Source organism: Rhinoderma darwinii, chromosome 1, assembly GCF_050947455.1.
Source record: "Rhinoderma darwinii isolate aRhiDar2 chromosome 1, aRhiDar2.hap1, whole genome shotgun sequence".
Classification (NCBI taxonomy): domain Eukaryota; kingdom Metazoa; phylum Chordata; class Amphibia; order Anura; family Rhinodermatidae; genus Rhinoderma; species Rhinoderma darwinii.
The window spans coordinates 236,724,256-236,743,406 of NC_134687.1; the positions used below are offsets into that span (position 1 = coordinate 236,724,256).

The 19,151-nt window shown below is 39.1% G+C and overlaps 1 protein-coding gene across 1 annotated transcript in view; it reads right to left on the bottom strand.

Moving 5' to 3' along the window:
- Positions 1-11,506: 11,506 nt before the first annotated feature.
- The window catches only part of LOC142741564 (fibrillin-2-like), a 142,329-nt gene continuing 134,684 nt past the window's right edge, over positions 11,507-19,151 (bottom strand). The window contains exons 57-64 of the mRNA XM_075850960.1: positions 18,951-19,076; positions 18,718-18,840; positions 17,993-18,109; positions 17,596-17,724; positions 16,367-16,486; positions 15,343-15,577; positions 14,718-14,886; positions 11,507-14,026 (exon numbers count right to left, since the gene is read on the bottom strand). Coding sequence (XP_075707075.1) covers positions 13,655-14,026; positions 14,718-14,886; positions 15,343-15,577; positions 16,367-16,486; positions 17,596-17,724; positions 17,993-18,109; positions 18,718-18,840; positions 18,951-19,076 — 1,391 coding nt within the window. The 3' untranslated portion in view covers positions 11,507-13,654. The remainder of the gene's footprint in view (positions 14,027-14,717; positions 14,887-15,342; positions 15,578-16,366; positions 16,487-17,595; positions 17,725-17,992; positions 18,110-18,717; positions 18,841-18,950; positions 19,077-19,151) is intronic.

Consider the following 19,151-nt stretch of genomic DNA (forward strand, 5'->3'; position numbering starts at 1 on the left):
CAGACATCTCTGGTCCTGACGAACCAAAACAACCCTCTGCTGACAACAGGCTAGGAGCTAAACGTAAAATTAAAACTAATAAATATAATCCCCCTAAGAGAACATACACTATTCCAAACAAAAGTAATACAACATGCCTGAGCAACGGTGGACAACAAACGATCACCTCTATGCCCTTCTCAGTGTCCTCTTATACACGTTCTGCATCTACATCCAAAACAATAAATATGCCATCAACATCAAATATACCAACAACTCCACTCCCAACAGCAACCAATGTGGAAGCCATAGGGAGAAACACTATCACAGCGGCGAATACGGGCTCTTTTCTAACAGGCCCCCCAAATGCGTTTCCTTTTTTAGGAATAAACCAAACTCCGTGGAATCAAACAAAATAATTAAAGAAGGTAATCAAACTCCTGATGATCTACAAATCTGCAACTTATCATCTGTCCAGCTTAGCCCACACCAAAAAACACTCCTATGTAAGGGTCTATCCTATACCCCCACTTTTGCATTCGATGAGTTCACCTGGACCAAAGATATCCATCTCTTTGCAAGAAAATTAGCTTTACATAAACATTTTAAGACTAACACCAACACTCACCAACTTGACTATGCTGAGCTGAGAACTCTGCAAGCCCTGGAGGATCTAGAAAAAGAAAATGAATACAGAGTTACTACAGCCACAGGTCCCTTCTCATCATTAAGACCTAAATCATACATGACTCCCCCCTTCACGCAGTTTGCACACATTGATATTTTTGTCAGGCTGGTTAGTGCAGAACTCAAAAAACTTAAGACAAACAACCATGGTATTAGAAACAATCTGAGTCCAAAGGAACAGATCGCCTTAGAAACACTATGTAAAAACAACGAGATCGTACTAAAATCATCTGACAAAGGCGGCAACATTGTCATCCAGAATAGAGACGATTACACATCCATGGTGTACAGGCTGCTGAACGACACAGCAACCTATACTATTTTAGAGAGGAATCCCACTGAGCCCCTTCTCCTGGAATTGGATCTCCTCCTCAAGGAGGCAAAGACCAAAGAATTAATCACGTAGGACGAATACAAATTTATGTTTAATGCCAAACCAACATTATCAACGTTTTACGCAGTACCCAAGATCCACAAAAACACCAGGCCAATTCCCGGTAGACCCATCGTATCGGGTAATGACAATTTAACCCAGGGAATTAGTATATACGTCGATGAGATTCTATCTCCTTTCGTCAGAGCCTTACCATCCTTCCTTAGAGACACCAAAGACACTCTCACCAGAATTCAAGAGATCAATGTTTCCACCACCACACTAATAGCCACTATAGATGTAGAGTCACTCTACACTAACATAACACACGAGCTGGGTCTAAAAGCAGTTCAGCACTTTCTGAACACAAAAGGTACACAGTTTCACGCACACAGTAATTTCACTATTTCTCTTCTCCAATTTCTTCTCACGCACAATTACTTTCTTTTTGATGGTAAATTTTACCACCAACTAAAAGGAACAGCCATGGGCACAGTCTGTGCACCCACATACGCCAACTTATTTCTGGGGTGGTGGGAAGACACAATAATTTTTAACGAGGATTTACTTCTTTACACTAAGCACATTTTATTTTGGGGTAGGTATATAGATGATATACTAGTTTTTTGGGATGGTGACAAGACACTTTTTCTTAACTTCATGGACACTCTCAATAACAACACTATTGGAATGCACTTCACTCATCAAATTCACACCAATCAAATTAATTTTTTGGACCTTCAGATCTCTTTGGACTCTGGTGGGAGTGTCCACACTGACATTTACCATAAGGAAACAGCTACAAATAGCTTCCTTCACTGGGGGAGCTTTCATCCACCGGCCCTTAAAAAGGGATACCAATAGGACAATACCTCAGGGCAAGGCGAAACTGCTCTGATGAGCTAACCTTTCAACAAGAATGTGACACCCTCTTTCAAAAATTTATAGCTCGAGGATACCCAAAAAATACCCTACATAGGGCATACGCTAGAGCTAGAGCAATTTCGAGAGACGAACTCCTATATGGAAATAAACATCTAGTAAAAAACAAAGACAAACATCCCTCTCAGATTAGATGCATTGGAAACTTTGATGCATGTTCACCTCTTGTATCGAACATACTACGAAAACACTGGCCCATTTTGCAGGCAGATCCCGACCTATCTGAGGTAATTCCTAATAGTCCAAGTATAACGTACCGACGTGGCAAGAACCTCCGAGAATATCTTACGCATAGCCATTATACAACAATATCTACTCCTCGTCAAACATGGCTTCCATCACCTGCCATAGGTTCATACCCCTGTGGTAAATGTTCCTTCTGCCCCTATATGTTAAAAAACAAAACTTTTAAAAACCCAGTGGACTATAAACAATATACTATAAGGCAATTCATCAACTGCCAGAGCAGCGGCGTTATATATGCTGCCACCTGTCCATGTCCAAAACTCTACATCGGTAAGACCATCCAACAACTAAGAAGAAGGATCTCAAAGCACATTAGCACTATCAATACACAAGAAGATACACCCCTCTCGAGGCACATAAGATATTTCCATCAAGGAAACAGCAACACTCTCAAATTCTGGGGTATCGCACAAGTAAAACTGGGCCCAAGGTCTGGAAACTTAGATAAAAAATTATTACAAGAAGAGGCACGTTGGATACACAGACTTAATTCTCTTAGTCCCAATGGTCTTAACGAAGGCTTCACTTTTGCTGCTTTCCTATAGCCTATTTCATAACTTACTTTCAATTTTCTCCATAGCTTTCCCTACCAACATAAATCTCCCCAGATATTCACTTATCTATACTACCACGGTCACTAGTACTGTTTCAACACACATCTACTCTAACCACTACCTACTAACCAAACAGAATGTAATACAGGACTTTCCAGAAAACATACAACTATAAATACATACCAGTACACTCAAAAAGCAGACCTTACAACGGGCCTATGACACACTGCTTTTGTACAATTCGAAAATAAGACAATTTTCCTCTCCTTTATACAAAAAGTGTCATTACTACGGACACTACTGCCAGCATTCCTATTACTACTACTGTTCTTGGATATACTTATACATCGAAACAGTCACCCTAACAGCATAACTACTTTAGAAAAAAGGAACTAAGGCGTAGCAGTCAATACTCTATGCGCTGGCACATATCCTAGCCTCCCTCAGAAAATGTATCTGCCACATAGCAATCTTACCACATGTGGGTAAATCTAGATATGACATACAGTAATAATACTACAGCAGGTAAACCAAAAATTCAGCTGACAATAGGTAATGCGTCTGTACACACAGCACAGTTATCTGTTGCGGTATTCTCCGATGACAACAGTGGTCCTGATAACGGCCACACTTTACTACCATCTCAACATATTTATATATATCCAGATGAAACTACTTTTAAACCTGGGAGGTATACTAATACAGGTGTACGTGGATGCAGCTGATAGGATGTAGTATGTCTGAATACAAAACTCTTCTATTACGGTGCTTTAATGATAAAAGCGGTTGTCTATAACATCACAGTTCTATGACCCAATCTAACTAAGGCACGCATGCGCCACAACTTAAAGTCTGATCTTAACAACGATATCTCCAACTGTGTATACAGACATATATAATTACGGAACCGATTACCTATTTCATTAAATACCTCCACTGCATGTTAAGAAACTAATATCCAGCCGGTAACACAGAATGTACCTGTATAAACAATGTATCGATAAACCTCGGACATTACCATCATGTCCGATGATAATAACGATCTCCAGACAGCTACAATTTCTATCACCTGATTCCACTGTAGCACGCATGCGCCAAGTATGCCATACAACGGCCCCACATATGATAGGCTGATCTCTACGTCAGCCAAACTTAGAGAAGGCTCGTCCCGGTTCATAAATTCTATTGGTCACTCCAGGGAGATGACACACCATGATAGGTGTATCTCCCCACTATATAAGGAAGAGGAAATCAAACGCGCGAGTAATAGCCCTGAAATTATCCCCTGAGGACGCTGCTGAGGCAGTGAAACATGTCGGGGGGGCTAGCGCTTTTTTAAACTCTTTGCTGGTCTAACAAATGAACTCCACTACTGTGTCGTACTAGAGGCTGCTCGAGCAGTCTGCAGCTGCAGTCCACGCTTGACACATTGAGATCTAAACACACATTAGATCTCCAACGTTAGACTAACCAGCTCTGAAGAAATTTTTAATCTAACCAATTATTGTACAACTATTTACCCTATCTGCTGCAACTTGCTTTTAACTTAAACAATAAAAGTTATATTTGAACTAATACAACAATTCTATAGCAGCTGGGAAATTGGGGACTCTTCTGTGCTCTGCACATTTATCTGTTCTTATATAATTATCCCTGCCAGCTGCTAGGGTCTCCAATAATTTTTCTATTACTGTGCTTGGCACAACAGGGCATTATTACTGTGTGGTGCACTAAGGGGGGGCATTATTACAGTGTAGCACACTCTTTGCCACAGCTATTTTTGGGCCTTCTTGCTTATTACCCTGTATACCCTTTATATTAAGCATTTTTCCTATCAGGAGGTGTAGGACCGTAATAGGGTGTTTGTAGGGGCAGGATGGTGGATGGGTGCTCTGACTAGGCAGGGATACATTAGGGGCATAATAGGGCATTTTGATTGTGTTTACTTTTTCTACTATGTTGTGGCCATTTTATATGCCTATTTATTAAACGTTAAGTTTTAGGCTGGGTTCACACAGAGTTTTTTGCAAGCAGAAAATATGCCTCAAAATTCAGTTTGAAATTTTGAGGCAGATTTTGCTCTGCCTACACGCCGACTTTCGCGGCGTTCTTCGCAACGTTTTTCACCCGCGGCCATTGAGCGCCGGGGGCTAAAAACGCAGCGAAATACGCTTTCTCTGCCTCTCATGCCAATGGGAGGTCAGAGACGTAAATGCCCGAAGATAGGGCATGTCCCTTCTTTTCCCTGCAAGCCGTTTTTTACGCTCGCGGGGAAAAAACGCCTCCGCCTCCCATTGATATCAATGGGAGGCATTTTCAGCCGTCAAAAAACGTGACAAAAAACTCAGTGTGATCTGACCCTTATTGAGGAATCTGTTGGTGGTTGGCAATCTGTTGACTCCCTTATGAAAGAAAAAAAAATGTCTAGGTATTCTTTTAGCTTGTTTAGCAAAAAATAAATAAAATGGAGATTAAAATCAAGAATCATCCTAAATTTGGAAAAAACCTACCCCGCGGTATACTTTTTTTTAAACATAGGAGTCTATGGGGACTCTATGCCACTGTATGACATATATGCATATGTTTAATGTATACGTCATATGCTTTTCAATAGCCTTTCATTATGTAAGAAAAAAGGCTTTCTCTTTTGTGTTCTTTTATTTTGCTCTGATGTACACCACCAATAGTAAACTATATATAGTATGGGAAGGAATCAGAAGGGAAGGGGGGAAAAAACATTTAATCTCTTTATTTAATTAAAATACTGGCAAGAGCAGGCATGTATTGCCTATTGGGAGAGAATAGGGTGGGTAATCCTCTATATTTAATTGCCCTATTATTTCACATTTCAAATCCCATTTATTTTTATTGATTGCTCTTATTTTAATACTCTCTTGGTATACCAAGAGCAAAAAGTCAATACAATAAATGGGAATAGGGAGGGAAAGGTCAGACCGAATGTATTATGAACATAGATGTTAACTTATACAAGCAGGGAGCTTTATACAAGTAGTGCACTATTGGTATAGTTTTATGTTTCACTTCCTTTTAAGTAGCTATTTAATAGTACAGACAGTGTGTTTCGTATATTGCCGTTATAACCATGCAATAGCACATTGCGGCTGTAATGACGGGGTAGGGAGACAGACAGGTGAGCCCTAATCTACCCGCCACTCAGTCCCTGCCTACTTGCACGGCCCATCCTAGGCGACGGCGTACAACTGGGCGACGGTCCCTACGCTCAATATGTGCACGACAGACAAACAGACAAAGGTACACAGAAGCTAAGGGAAATGGGGCAGTTGCCCACGGCAACACCGTGAGCAACAGGCGTAGTGAACGAGCCGAGTCAAACCAGGAGTGTACGAGGTACCAAACGCAGAGCAGGAGCGTAGTCAGTAAAGACAGGGTCAAAATGAAGCAAGGTCAATAATGATAGCAGGAGCAGCAGAGCCAGGAAACAGGACAGAATCACAGGCAAAGACAAGCAGGAAATGAAGGTATAAATAGACCGAGGGCGGGAGCTAGAACCGTCTGGCCAGGCTGTGATAGGCTCTCCCACTCCTGAGCCTACCAGCCTGAGTGGTAGCAGATCGAGTCACTCTATCAGACCTAGGAGCAGGTGCAGACTGATTAACCACGGGCGTCAACACAGAAGCTGTGTCTGGCAGATCCTTTATAGCGGCACAGTGTTTCATGTGTATATATTTCTCAATTGATGTTATTTTCAGAGATTTTGCACGCCAAAATACTGTCAGCGTCCGCGACTATAACAATCTCGGCTCGCTGCTAATTACAGCGCATACCGGAACAGAATGTATACAAATGTATTAAACTCTATTCTGTCACGGCATCCCTGTTTTCAAGCTGATTTTAGCTGGCTGTGTTAGTATTACTAGTCTACCGCGCTCAAGCTTAGTTGTAACCGACACCTCGTCATCCCAAGATGTATATACCATTATAGTCTATGGACGACGTTTTAACCCCTTAACGCACCAGGACATGTCTGTACGACCAGGATGTGCCCGTACGTCCTGGTGTGAAGGGTTGAAGTATGGAGCGGGCTCACATGCTGAGCCCACTTCATACACTGTGGGTATCGGCTGTGTATTACAGCTGACACCGAGCACTAACGGCCAGGAACAGAGATCATTCTGATCCTGGCCATTTAACCACTTAGATGCCACAGTCAAGCTGTTAGAAAGAGGGGGATGGCTTCCTCCGATAGCCCGTCGCCCCACCGCTACACGATTGCGGGGTGCCGATGGTTGTCATGGCAGCCTGGGGGCCCAATTCAGGCCCCCAGGTCTACCTTCTTTCTGCCTCATTTAAGCCCTGCCTCAGGAGATCGCTGGTTCAAATCTCCTAGGGATACTATTACACCGCGTACCAAATTATTATGCAAATGTTATTTTTCGCTGATTTTCCTAAATAGTCGATGCAAATGACAGTCAGTATAATCTTCAAGCCATCAACCGTTGAAGTATAATGAATTTTATTGAACAAATTTCCTAATGATAAAATTTTTTTTTTTAGAAGTAAAAAACTCAAAATGCACTGTTTCAAATTATTATGCACAACAGAGATCAAAACATTTTAAAGGTTGTAAAGAGAACTAAAAGGGTAATTTGTTGAATTTGCAGCATCAGGAGGTCATATTTACAGAAATCAAAAGCTCTTTCAATAAAAAAAAACTTAACAGGCCAAGTTACATGTTAACATAGGACCCCTTCTTTGATATCGCCTTCACAATTCTTGCATCCATTGAATTTGTGAGTATTTGGACAGTTTCTGCTTGAATATCTTTGCAGGATGTCAGAATAGCTTCTGTTTTGATGTGAACTGCCTCCCACCCTCATAGATATTTTGCTTGAGGATGCTCCAAAGGTTCTCAATAGGGTTGAGGTCAGGGGAACATGGGGGCCACACCAGGAGTTTCCCTACTTTTATGCCCATAGCAGCCAATGACACAGAGGTATTCTTTGCTGCATGAGATGGTGCTTTGTCATGCATGAAGATAATTTTGCTACAGAAGGCTTGGTGGCCATTCACCAACTATCCACTACTCCATCCATCTGGACCATCCAGTGTTGCACGGCACTCAACAGTAAACAACACGGTATGAAAATTAGTCTTCATGTATTTCTGAGCCCACTGCAACCGTTTCTGCTTGTGAACATTGTTTAGGGGTGGCCAAATAATAGCTTTATGCACACTTGCAAACCTCTGGAGTTTCCTACACCTTGAGGTTCGCGGGACTCCAGAGGCACCAGCGGCTTCAAATACCTGTTTGCTGCTTTGCAATGGCATTTTAGCAGCTGCTCTCCTAATCCTATTAATTTGTCTGGCAGAAACCTTCCTCATTATGCCTTTATCTGAATGAACCCGTCTGTGCTCTGAATCAGCCACAAATCTTTGCACAGTACGATGATCACGGCTAAGTTTTCTTGAAATATCCAATGTTTTCATACCTTGTCCAAGGTATTGCACTATTTCACGCTTTTCGGCAGCAGAGAGATCCTTTTTCTTTCCTATATTGCTTGAAACCTGTGGCCTGCTTAAAAATGTGGAACGTCCTTCTTAAGTAGTTTTCCTTTGATTGGGCCCACCTGGCAAACTAATTATCACAGGTGTATGAGATTGATTACAATGATCCAAAGAGCCCTAAGGCTGGGTTCACACGACCTATTTTCAGGCGTAAATGAGGCGTATTATGCCTCGTTATACGCCTGAAAATAGGGCTACAATACGTCGGCAAACATCTGCCCATTCATTTGAATGGGTTTGCCGACGTATTGTGCAGACGACCTGTAATTTACGCGTCGTCGTTTGACAGCTGTCAAACGACGACGCGTAATTGGACTGCCTCGGCAAAGAAGTGCAGGACACTTCTTTGCCACGTAATTTGAGCTGTTCTTCATTGAACTCAATGAAGCACAGCTCAAGATTTACGAGCGTCTCAGACGGCTCGCAAAATGCGAGGAGGAGCATTTACGGCTGAAACGACGCAGCTGTTTTCTTCTGAAAACAGGCTGTCATTTCAGCCGTAAATGCTTGCTATCGTGTGAACATACCCTTAGACACAATACCATCCATGAGTTTAATTGAAAAACTAACTTGACATGACACTTAAATCCAATGTGCATAATAATTTGGAACACGGTGTAAAAGGTGTAAAAAATAGTTAAATAAAGTTTTCGGTAGTGTACCAAAAAATATATATATTTTCCCTAAAGTAATGTTAAAAAAAATAAAAGTTAACATAACTGGAATCGCCGCATTCGTAAAATTCCAAACGACTACAATATAATGTTATTTAACCTGCTCATTGAATGCCGTAAAAAAAAAAAAAAACATGACAAAATTGCTGTTTTTTGGTCACCTTAGCTCCCCCCAAAAAATGTAATAACAAGTAACAAGTGATCAAAAAGTCGCATGTAACCATGCAATAGCAAATTGTTGCATGCAACCATTGTTAAGGCATCCATCACAGCCTATGTTTAACCTAGGTCAGTAGCGCATACGTTAAACTTAGGCGAAAAATGTGATTTGCACAGAGCCCTTGTAATGGCTTAGCTACATTACCTACATATCCTTTCATACATTTAGTCTGCTCATAGAAAAAAGATGGTCCAAAGCAATTGTGGATTTTTTTTTAGAACTGACGCAAGTGTTGAACTTGAGTTTCTTCTACCATTCAAAGATTAAAACTAATGATGTAAGTACTTTTTTTTCTGATAGTGGTCTAACAGGTCTTACACGGTTGTTAGATGCCCCATTTTCTCTATATTTTTTAAACATTTTTTGAACTCCAGTTTTAGAAAATTCTGAGGGTTTTTCACCATTTTTGATCAACTTCACCTTCCCTTATGCAAATAAGTTATCTTAAACCTTTATAGACAACAATGCTTATTCCAGAACTACACTAAACATATGCACAAACTTACAATATCCAGTCCACAAATAATATTTAATAAGAAATATTTAATGAGTGCACCTCAAAATAATATCAAATAGCCAATAAATAATATTAAGACATTAAAAATTAATCTGTTAAGTTTCTGCAGATACCAAAAAATATAAGTAAAGTAAAATGTAAAAAATTGGTCATGTTATGTACACTGGTTATGTCAATAGTTTAGGTTGATGATAGCTGTTGAACAGTCTTTTGTCTCATTGAGAAGTAATGCATCCTTGGGCGGTCGTCCATTTGGTGAGTAGGAGTTGTTTGACTCACCGTGCCCACAAACATGGGGTTTTTAAAGTAAACTGCATTCGTACCTGGTACTTGTAGTTCTCCACCATGCTCTGTGTGTGTTTGAGAGACACACGCAGGATGTTGGGATGTTAGACCTTAACCTGATGAAATCCCTGAATGTTGCATAATGTAGTACTTGGAATCAGATGTTCCATGGTTGTTTTTTTCCTCATGTAGAACTACAGGTCCCAGGATTTCAGAGGTATCACATAAATGGGCTTAAATGTGTTTCAGCAGGGGCATAATGATCGCAACCAGGCCCGAAGGATAAGGGGACAAGACCGCCCCGTGTGCCGTCCGTGTGTGATGGAGCTGTTGCCTAGCAACGGCCGGGCGGGCAGAAATACATTACAGAAATATTACACTAATCGGCAGCCACTTGTCTCTATCAATCACTGATAGAGAAAAGAGGCTGCTGATTAAAAATAAAATAGAAAGCAGTTCATACGTACCCGGTCGTTGTCTTGGTGCCGAGTCCCTCTTCTTCCTCCAGTCCGACCTTCCTTTCTGACGCGGCAGCCTGTGATTGGCTGCAGAGGCCGCTGCAGCCTGTGATTGGCTGCAGAGGGGGTCACGTGGGATGAAGCGTCATCCCTGGAGGCCGGCCTTCTGATGTCATCCTGACACGCGTGACCGCCACTACAGCCTGTGATTGGCTGCAGCGGTGACATGGATGAAACGTCATCGCTGGAGGCCGGACAGGAGGAAAGTAAGTATGAACTTATTTTTTTTTATTTCATTAAAATTGTATTTTCCGAGCGCCGAGCATGGTACTGTCCAGGGTGCTGAAAGAGTTACCGCCGATCAGTGCAGCCCATTAACTCTTTCAGCACCCTGGACAGTACCATGCTCGGCGCTCGGAAACGGAAACACAGAGTGCACACGGGAGTGCACACGGCCGCTAAAACGGGCACACGGATCAAAAACGGTGTCGGAAGTGTGCACGAGGACTTAGGCTTGTGGCCTACTAGAGGTTATTGGGGCTGCTGAGGACATCAGCACCGCCAAACTGTTTTCAAAATATGTGTAAAATAAAAACGTGATTTAAATAAAATGTCATTTTCTGAGGATACATTCCGTTTATTGGAATGGTGAATGTTTGTTTTTAATTCCTTTAGCAATCATGACTTGATGTACGATGTAGAAACCACCTTGCCATTTCGTCATCTGCTGACTCCGCATAGCTTTTCTCTGGGGCCACATTGCCAGCTGGTTATAGTGAATAGCTACATCATGAATATCTTTACTGAGGTAACCCCCTTTAACTGACCGACTGTGTACCTCTTCTGATACATTAATTTTGGCACATTTGATTTTAAGTTTTTTTTATTTATGTCATGGAATTGAAGACTCCTGTTTATTGAGGACAAAAATGATATTTTTACCCAAAATAATTTTATTGTTGCTGTTGCTTCTGATACAAAAACACAATTATGAAAAGTTTTACAAAATTATCATATGTGCCTAACAACGAACAGAACAAAAAAAAACAAAAAAAATACAGCACACTGTTTGAAATGTAATATAACAATGCATCAGACCATGTTGGACAGAAAGAAAAAAAAAACATTTTCCCTCTTCCAGAAATAACACTTTTGGCTCAACACAAGACTGGAAAAAAAAATGATTTTTACAATGAAATTATTTGTTGTAGCACCGTCTAGTAACATAGTATTTCACAACGTCTCGAATTTTCCAGAGCTAATGTCTTCAAGTTTATGATTTTATTTCGGCAACAATTACAGTATTCACACATATTAAAGAAAAGTGGCTGCCCTCGGGAGATAGAAATAAAAAATAAAAAAACAAACAAAAACATGTATCAAATAAAATATATATATATATATACTACAGGAATATGAACTTACAAAATGAGCAACAGTTAACAGTTGTGGTTATACATAAATATTTTTTCTAAACAAAAAAAAAAATGGATGCACAGTGCAGTAACCGAGCCATTTTAAGCATTGAATGGGTGGATAAAGCACCATTGTGGGATGGATACAGCACCGTGTCAGGTAGTATTGTGTGTATTTCATATTGTAGTCTAAAGTAGCACCATCCTGTCTGTATTTTTCTCCCTCCTGTTTGTTTTTTTTAAGCAGTCAAGTAGAAGGAAGAACACAGATTGAGATAAAAAGTTTCATCTGCTGCCAGTTTGGAATGGTTTTGACTGCTGAATTTCTATCGTTCTCATGCATACTAGCCATACTTGGCACATCAAAGCTAGTTTTTGTCAATTCTATACTGGCATACTATTATAATACTACCTTCACCTTTGCAGCCTGAGGTTAGAAGACTACAGTAAAATGATTGAGAGAGGTAATGCCTCTTTCAAAGATTTAAATATATTTCTACCAGACTTGGCAATAAGGCACTAAGATTTTTCCCTATAAGAACAGTTGGTGTCATGGAACATCTGGAAGTATTAAAGTACCACTCTACTCAACTGTTTTTTTTTTTTGTGTCTTATAAATAAAAATGCAATGTTGCTAGCACTTGGTGTTATTTAAAACAACAATTGGTTGAGATTTTAAAAGCTTTTTTTAAAAAATAAAACAAAAAACATAAACCTAAAAAACAAAGTGCACCTCCAGTCACCATCATATGAGCTAGTTTCCAAACTTTAAGCTGGTGATACAATCTATCTTAAATATCTATTTTAATATTTTCTACTTACTTTTGCAAAGTAAGATATAGCTTTTCTTGCAACATAATTTTGTTTGTGTTTTTGACTTTTGTTTACACTCTGCTTGGTTCCAAGTAGTATCTATCTGTACTCTTCTGCTATCATCCAGATATAACCTAAATATTTTTGGGGACTACCTAAAAAAATCAGACATTATGGAAAATGAGAACAAAGAGAGCTGTGGCTGTAAACCAAATTATGCTATACATATATCCTACGGACCTCACTCATGTCAGTTGGTTTACACACGTGGTTAATAACAGTGATGATACAATAGCAAAAGTACAAGTTAACAGTTAACAATTCTTATAAACAAACAACTCATAACTGAAACAAAAAAAATTACGTTTGGGTTTGCAAAGCCATTTACATATGTTTGTATTATACCAACAAGTACTTAACCAATCTCCAGAAATCCTAGGGTTTACCATAAATATCATATGGACAGTATTATAGTACTCTTCTTCAAAATAAACGGATTCTACATTTGGTAAGACCATAACCATTGCTCTCATAAGGTACAAATTTTATTCTCCTGTCAACATCCCTGGTTTTGGAATTAAGATAGGAGACAACTGAATTACACACCCTCCATCTTTGTGTACATCCACTGGTTTTGATTTGGACATCCAATGCATCTTATCCATTGTACTTTTTTCTCATCCTGTCAACTTTTATTTTTTTTAAATCTCAATCCCCTCCCAACTTTTATACAACAAAAATACTATGAATTAAAAAATCCCAAAATACATACGGACGTTGGTCACTGCTGAAATCATATTCCACATTTCCCATCAATTTTTGCCTTAGTGCTGAGGTTCTGACACAAAAGCTTGCTAATTAAACACAAGACAGAAGAAGACTTTCTCTATAAATGTAAAGTTCAGATCTTGCGAAGGCCACATGAGGTGTGTTTGTTTATGATGTTAATAAAGATGAATCTGAACTTTCATCTTGAGTGCTTGGCCTATTTCACCACTGAGGTAGTTGAAATCCTTCTCATCCTCTAATTTCTGCAGGTCTTTCTTACGGTATAGAGGCATACTGGCGATATCCAAGTTATACAAGCCTGGAACCACTTTCTTTCGGCTAAGGTAGAGAAAACTTAAGCCGTCCTTCTGGTGAATGCGGAAGACGCTATCCTCATTGCCCTGAGAGATAATGTAGCGTACATGGTTCTCCAGTTGCACCAAGGCTGGCAAGAGCTCCATGATATGTTGCTTATTAATCAAGTCAGAAATATTCAGGCTCATCTTAAGCGGAGCATCTATGTCAACACTAGCCAGGCTGATATGATTCTGTACCAAAACAAAATGAATGGTTAAAATTTTCTGTATATGTATGAAAGTACAATATGCATTTTAAATGTCTAAAGTACAGATCATTTTGGACTCTCTGCCTAATGATATTCTAGATCTTCTATATAACATTTTTTTTGCCAAGGTTTAGTTGTGCTTAACCTTGAGTTGTCAGCCATCTCTGATAAACTTTACTAAGTTAATATTCCATATATTGGGAGAACAGATGGCTCAGCTTTCTTCGCAACTCCCATAGACTAGAATGGAGAGATCCTCGGACATGTGTGGGCACCTCACTGTTCAATCAACCGGAGGACCTCTCACCTGGCAGATCAGGGATTAGAGAGTTCTCCCGAATGTGGAGAGAATTAATTGGACACTGTCAGACCAGGTAGGGACACATTGACAAGGGGAATGGTAACACCCAGTTGTCAATTTCTGGGAGGCATAACAGCACAACACAAAATTCTAAGAAGAGATGCTCCAGAATTGGAGCATACATGTATTTACTAAAACAGACATGTCAGGAGAGAGGAGAGGTTACAGGCTTAATGATCTTTGATCATTCATATATTTTGTCTATAGACTTTATGACATCTTTATTTTGCTGATATCTATTTTATTTGTAATACTTCCAACCATTTTTGGTAGTATTGATATTACTTTTAAAACTTATTTTGCTCATTCTTACCTTATGTTCAGAGGTTTCATTAGCACTGCGTCGCTGCCTTCCTCTCTTTGGATAACCATTGATCTTGCATTCATAGCAGTTCTCTGGGGATAGGATATTCTCCTCATCTTCTTCAATTGGAGCTGGGATGTAACCACCTTTGCCAAATCCAAGGCCTGACACACAGTGCCTGCAGTGACAGAAAAATACACAGGTTCTGCTTATCTGACTAATTGCTGTCAAAAGTTAAATAAACATGAAAAGGGCAGATTGCCGTAACTAGTACTAATTTCTCATTGCACCTTAGTCTCCAAAGTTGCGAACAACCTTTTAATTTGGAAAATATTTAATATTAAAGATGCCCAAATAATAAAAATATTTGTGGGATTCAAGAGCAAGTGATCCATTTTATTTTAATAGTGATTGGTCATCTGGGACTAAAGTGATATATCAACTCTACAATGTGCACAGTGTAATAATGCCATTTTTACTTTTCTTCAAACATACACTACCATCTTACTCAACCACGCTACCACCTTGCTCAAGCTTATCTAACTTCAGAGGTAAACTTACAAGCCACGGATAAAAGCTTTACATGACAAATTAGCCATTACTTTATTAAACATATAAAGCACATTTTTTTTACCCTTGGCCAGCTCGGAAATATCCTCCTGGACATCCACACAGGTAACCACCATCAGTATTGGAGCAGCCATAGCTGCAAGGAGTGCCACTAGATCCTGAACACTCATCTACATCTTGGCAGCCACCAAATGAGGTGTCAAAATCAAACCCTGAGGGGCAGATGCACTTGTAGCTTCCCAAAGTGTTATAGCAGGAGGCAGAGCCACAGGAGGACTGGCTGGCACACTCATTCTCATCTGACGGAAGAAAACAGTAGCATTAATAGAATGAAAGATTTTAAAGTATTATGATAACTGTATATACACTAAGGTAATGAGTTTCCTTGTCACCCTTCTTTCTTTGAGTTTCCTTTATAATTACTGTTTTAAAGGAGTTTTCCCGCCAAAGACATTGATGGCAAATCCACAGAATGCGTCATAAATGTCTGATAGGTGAGGGAACGACGGCCAACAAATGCTGTTACGTATTTTTGTCTGAGAACAGTACAGTATAGTAATGAGTTAGGAAATGAGTTCCCTAAGGCATTAGTTCTACCACAAATACGACACTAAATTTGCTGATGTTTGTGTAAATCTAAACCTTAGGACATCTTAAATGCGGAATATTTTCTTAATCTTAATAATGCTTTTCTTGAATAATCTTTCTTAGTTACCGCAATTTAGCCCTTCATATCTATTACTATAATTACTGCGATCAGGAGTAAAAATGATTCAGGAAATACAGCCACTACTAACAGTGCCAGATATCAGCAGTTTTCCACAACCTTCTCGTCCACTATTGACAGGAAAATTACACCTACCCAGTGTCTGTATTCTGTTAATGATTACTCCATAATTGCTGTCCCCTGATCTATATTGCCCCAGCTAAAGGGTGGAATTATGGTAATAGCTAAATATTAGGGGATTGCTGTAAATGCAATTGCCTAACATACAAGTCAAAGTTCCAGCATTTTTAAAACAAAATATACCCCGGTATCTATCCATCTATCTAAATTTTTTTGCCACTTTTCCCTTTTTGCTACTCACCCACACACTGGTTCCACTGGTAATGTTGAACATAACCCTGTGGGCAGCCACAGCGATATCCACCGAGCACATTCTGACAGCCATGTTGACAGCGATGATTACCATCACACTCATCAACATCTACAAAAGAAAAATGAAGCTTGGTCTCTCTTTACAATGACAAACATATAGTTGAACTTGTTGAAGAGAGAACTCAGACTATTTTTTAATAATAATGTATTTGTTAAATTATAATTTGAGTGGCGGCAAAAATAATAAAAATGTAAATGAAGAATATTACGATATTATAGCTGTATAAATAACTATTTCTATTTATCTAAACAGGCGTTGGACCATTGTCATTGGAAAAACATTTATTGGAATATATTAAAATAATATTTCCCTGTATGTATTCCATTCCTATAATACAAGTATACCAAATAAAAGACAGAGATGACCTCTGTACAATCTGACCAGCTGTACAATTCCTATCCTGAATACAGCCCTGCATTTAAGTGGTTATACAGAGTAAGGGGGCGGCATGATCGTGGCGATCCTGATGTAAAAAATACACATTATTGGTGTCACCGCAACAGTAACTACACGTCTTGTAAAACGAACGCGTTATTTATCTTGCACTGTAAATGCTGTTAAAAAAAAATACCACTGGTTGAAATGTGGTTTTTTGCTTATGCTCCCTCCTAAAAAATAATAAAATCTATAAGTACAATGTACCTCAAAATGATGCCAATGAAAGCTAAAAACTTTCCTGCAAAAGCTCAGTTGATGGTAAAAAAACCAAAAGTTATGGCTCTCAGAATGCGGCGACATAAAAACAAATGATTTAAAAAATAAAAAAAAGTGTTATCATTCTGCAAAAGTAGTAAAACATAAAATATTATTTTGTTGTCACCATAATTGTAACGACCCACATAATAAAGTTAACATGTCCTTTATACCGCACCATGAACACCGTAAAAACAAAACCCGAAAAAACAATAGCAGAATTGCAGTTTCTTTTTTCCATTTCCCCCCAAAAATGTATAAAATACTTTATATGCAGCCCAAAATTGTGTCATTAAAAAAATACAACTTGTCCTGCAAAAAACAAGCCCTGATACTTCTATGTCGAAAAAGCTATAGCTCTCGGAACTGAGTGAAGTAAAAATGAAAAAATCGATATGTCCTCAGGGTCAAAAAATAGCTGCATTAGTTGTTAATGAATAGTTGGTAGTGCTCTTTCGTCTAACCTTCACAATTGTTTCCTGTGTTGTCCAGGGAGAAGCCTTTCTGACATTCACAGAGGAAGCTGCCAGGGTTGTTCTGGCAGACGCCACGAGTTCCGCACAAGGTTGGTTGAGCACTGCACTCATTGTTATCTGTGGATAGAAAGTACCTGATTACATATACATTATACATCTAGTACATACATATATACTTATAGAGAGATGGTTATTAATAATTAATTAATAGTTAGTAACATTTTATTTAAAATTAACATTATTTATAATATTTATTTGTCAACATACCATACTATACATCATTTATTTTTTTTATTCACTCCCAGCACAGTAATAGCCACTATTCTCTATCATTTTCACAACATTTCCAACACAACACATCATATACATTTATCAATTATCTTACCAATGCATGAAGACTGGTGCTGAGTAAATCCAGGTGGACACTTGCAATTGAAGCTTCCAATAGTGTTAACACATAGGAACTGGCAGTTGTGCTGTTTGGTTGAACATTCATCCAAGTCTGTAAAGTTATAATATGTTTTAGAACCTATTGTTTGTCCATTTGTCCTATTAAATCTCAACCAACATTTGTTTCTCTCAAAGAGGTCCTATAAAATGACTAGTCTAAAGCAATTGCTGCTTTATAAAAGACTTACCCCTCATGTACATGACCGTTGTGCCACCTGGGACGTTTTTAACGGCATCCGTGTGGCACCCGATAGTCTTCACGGACCCATTCACTTTAGTGGGAGAATCGGGTCCATGAAAATGGACTCGATTCTCCGATCCGATGAAAGATAGGACATGTTCTATCTTTCCTCGGATCACTGATGGGACTCGGGCGGACATGAGGCCAAACTATACTTCCATACCTGTACAAAGAACCCTGTAATTTGTAGCTCCTGGACCCATATGTAATGGCTGTGACCCATATGCATCACTGTGACTGCTACCCCTGCACCCCCTACAGTTATTCACTTGTGCTTACCATAATATACATCAATCATACTAAATTTATTTGATATTAGTTTAACATAACCTTACAGTATAAGCGATAACTGCTATCACTATCATTCTGATTTGGCCAACATTTTGGAGCTGAGATAAAAGGTAACAGGTTTACATTACCTTTACATGTCTTTCCATCTTCTTGTAGAATGTATCCTCTAGGACATGAGCACTGGTAGCTGCCTTCTGTATTTTTACATATAAAATTGCAGGGTTTGGGAGACTGGGCACATTCATCCAGATCTGCATAGAAAGGCAAATGATTACATGTAATGAAGATTTATATCAGTATGCCTGGTCTGTTTCCACAGTTTTAGTATATTTGTGTTCTTTATAATGGCAATATGTCTTACCAACACATGTGGTTCCTGTGAAGTCTGTGGTATAGCCCAAATTGCAATGACAGCGGAAAGATCCAATGGTGTTTATACACTGGCCATTTTTGCATAGGTTGGGTAGAACTTTGCATTCATCAATATCTAAGGAAATAAGTTGATGAAGCATTAGTGTATTATAAAAAGCCAAATTAGAACTTTCATTAATTTGTTAAATAT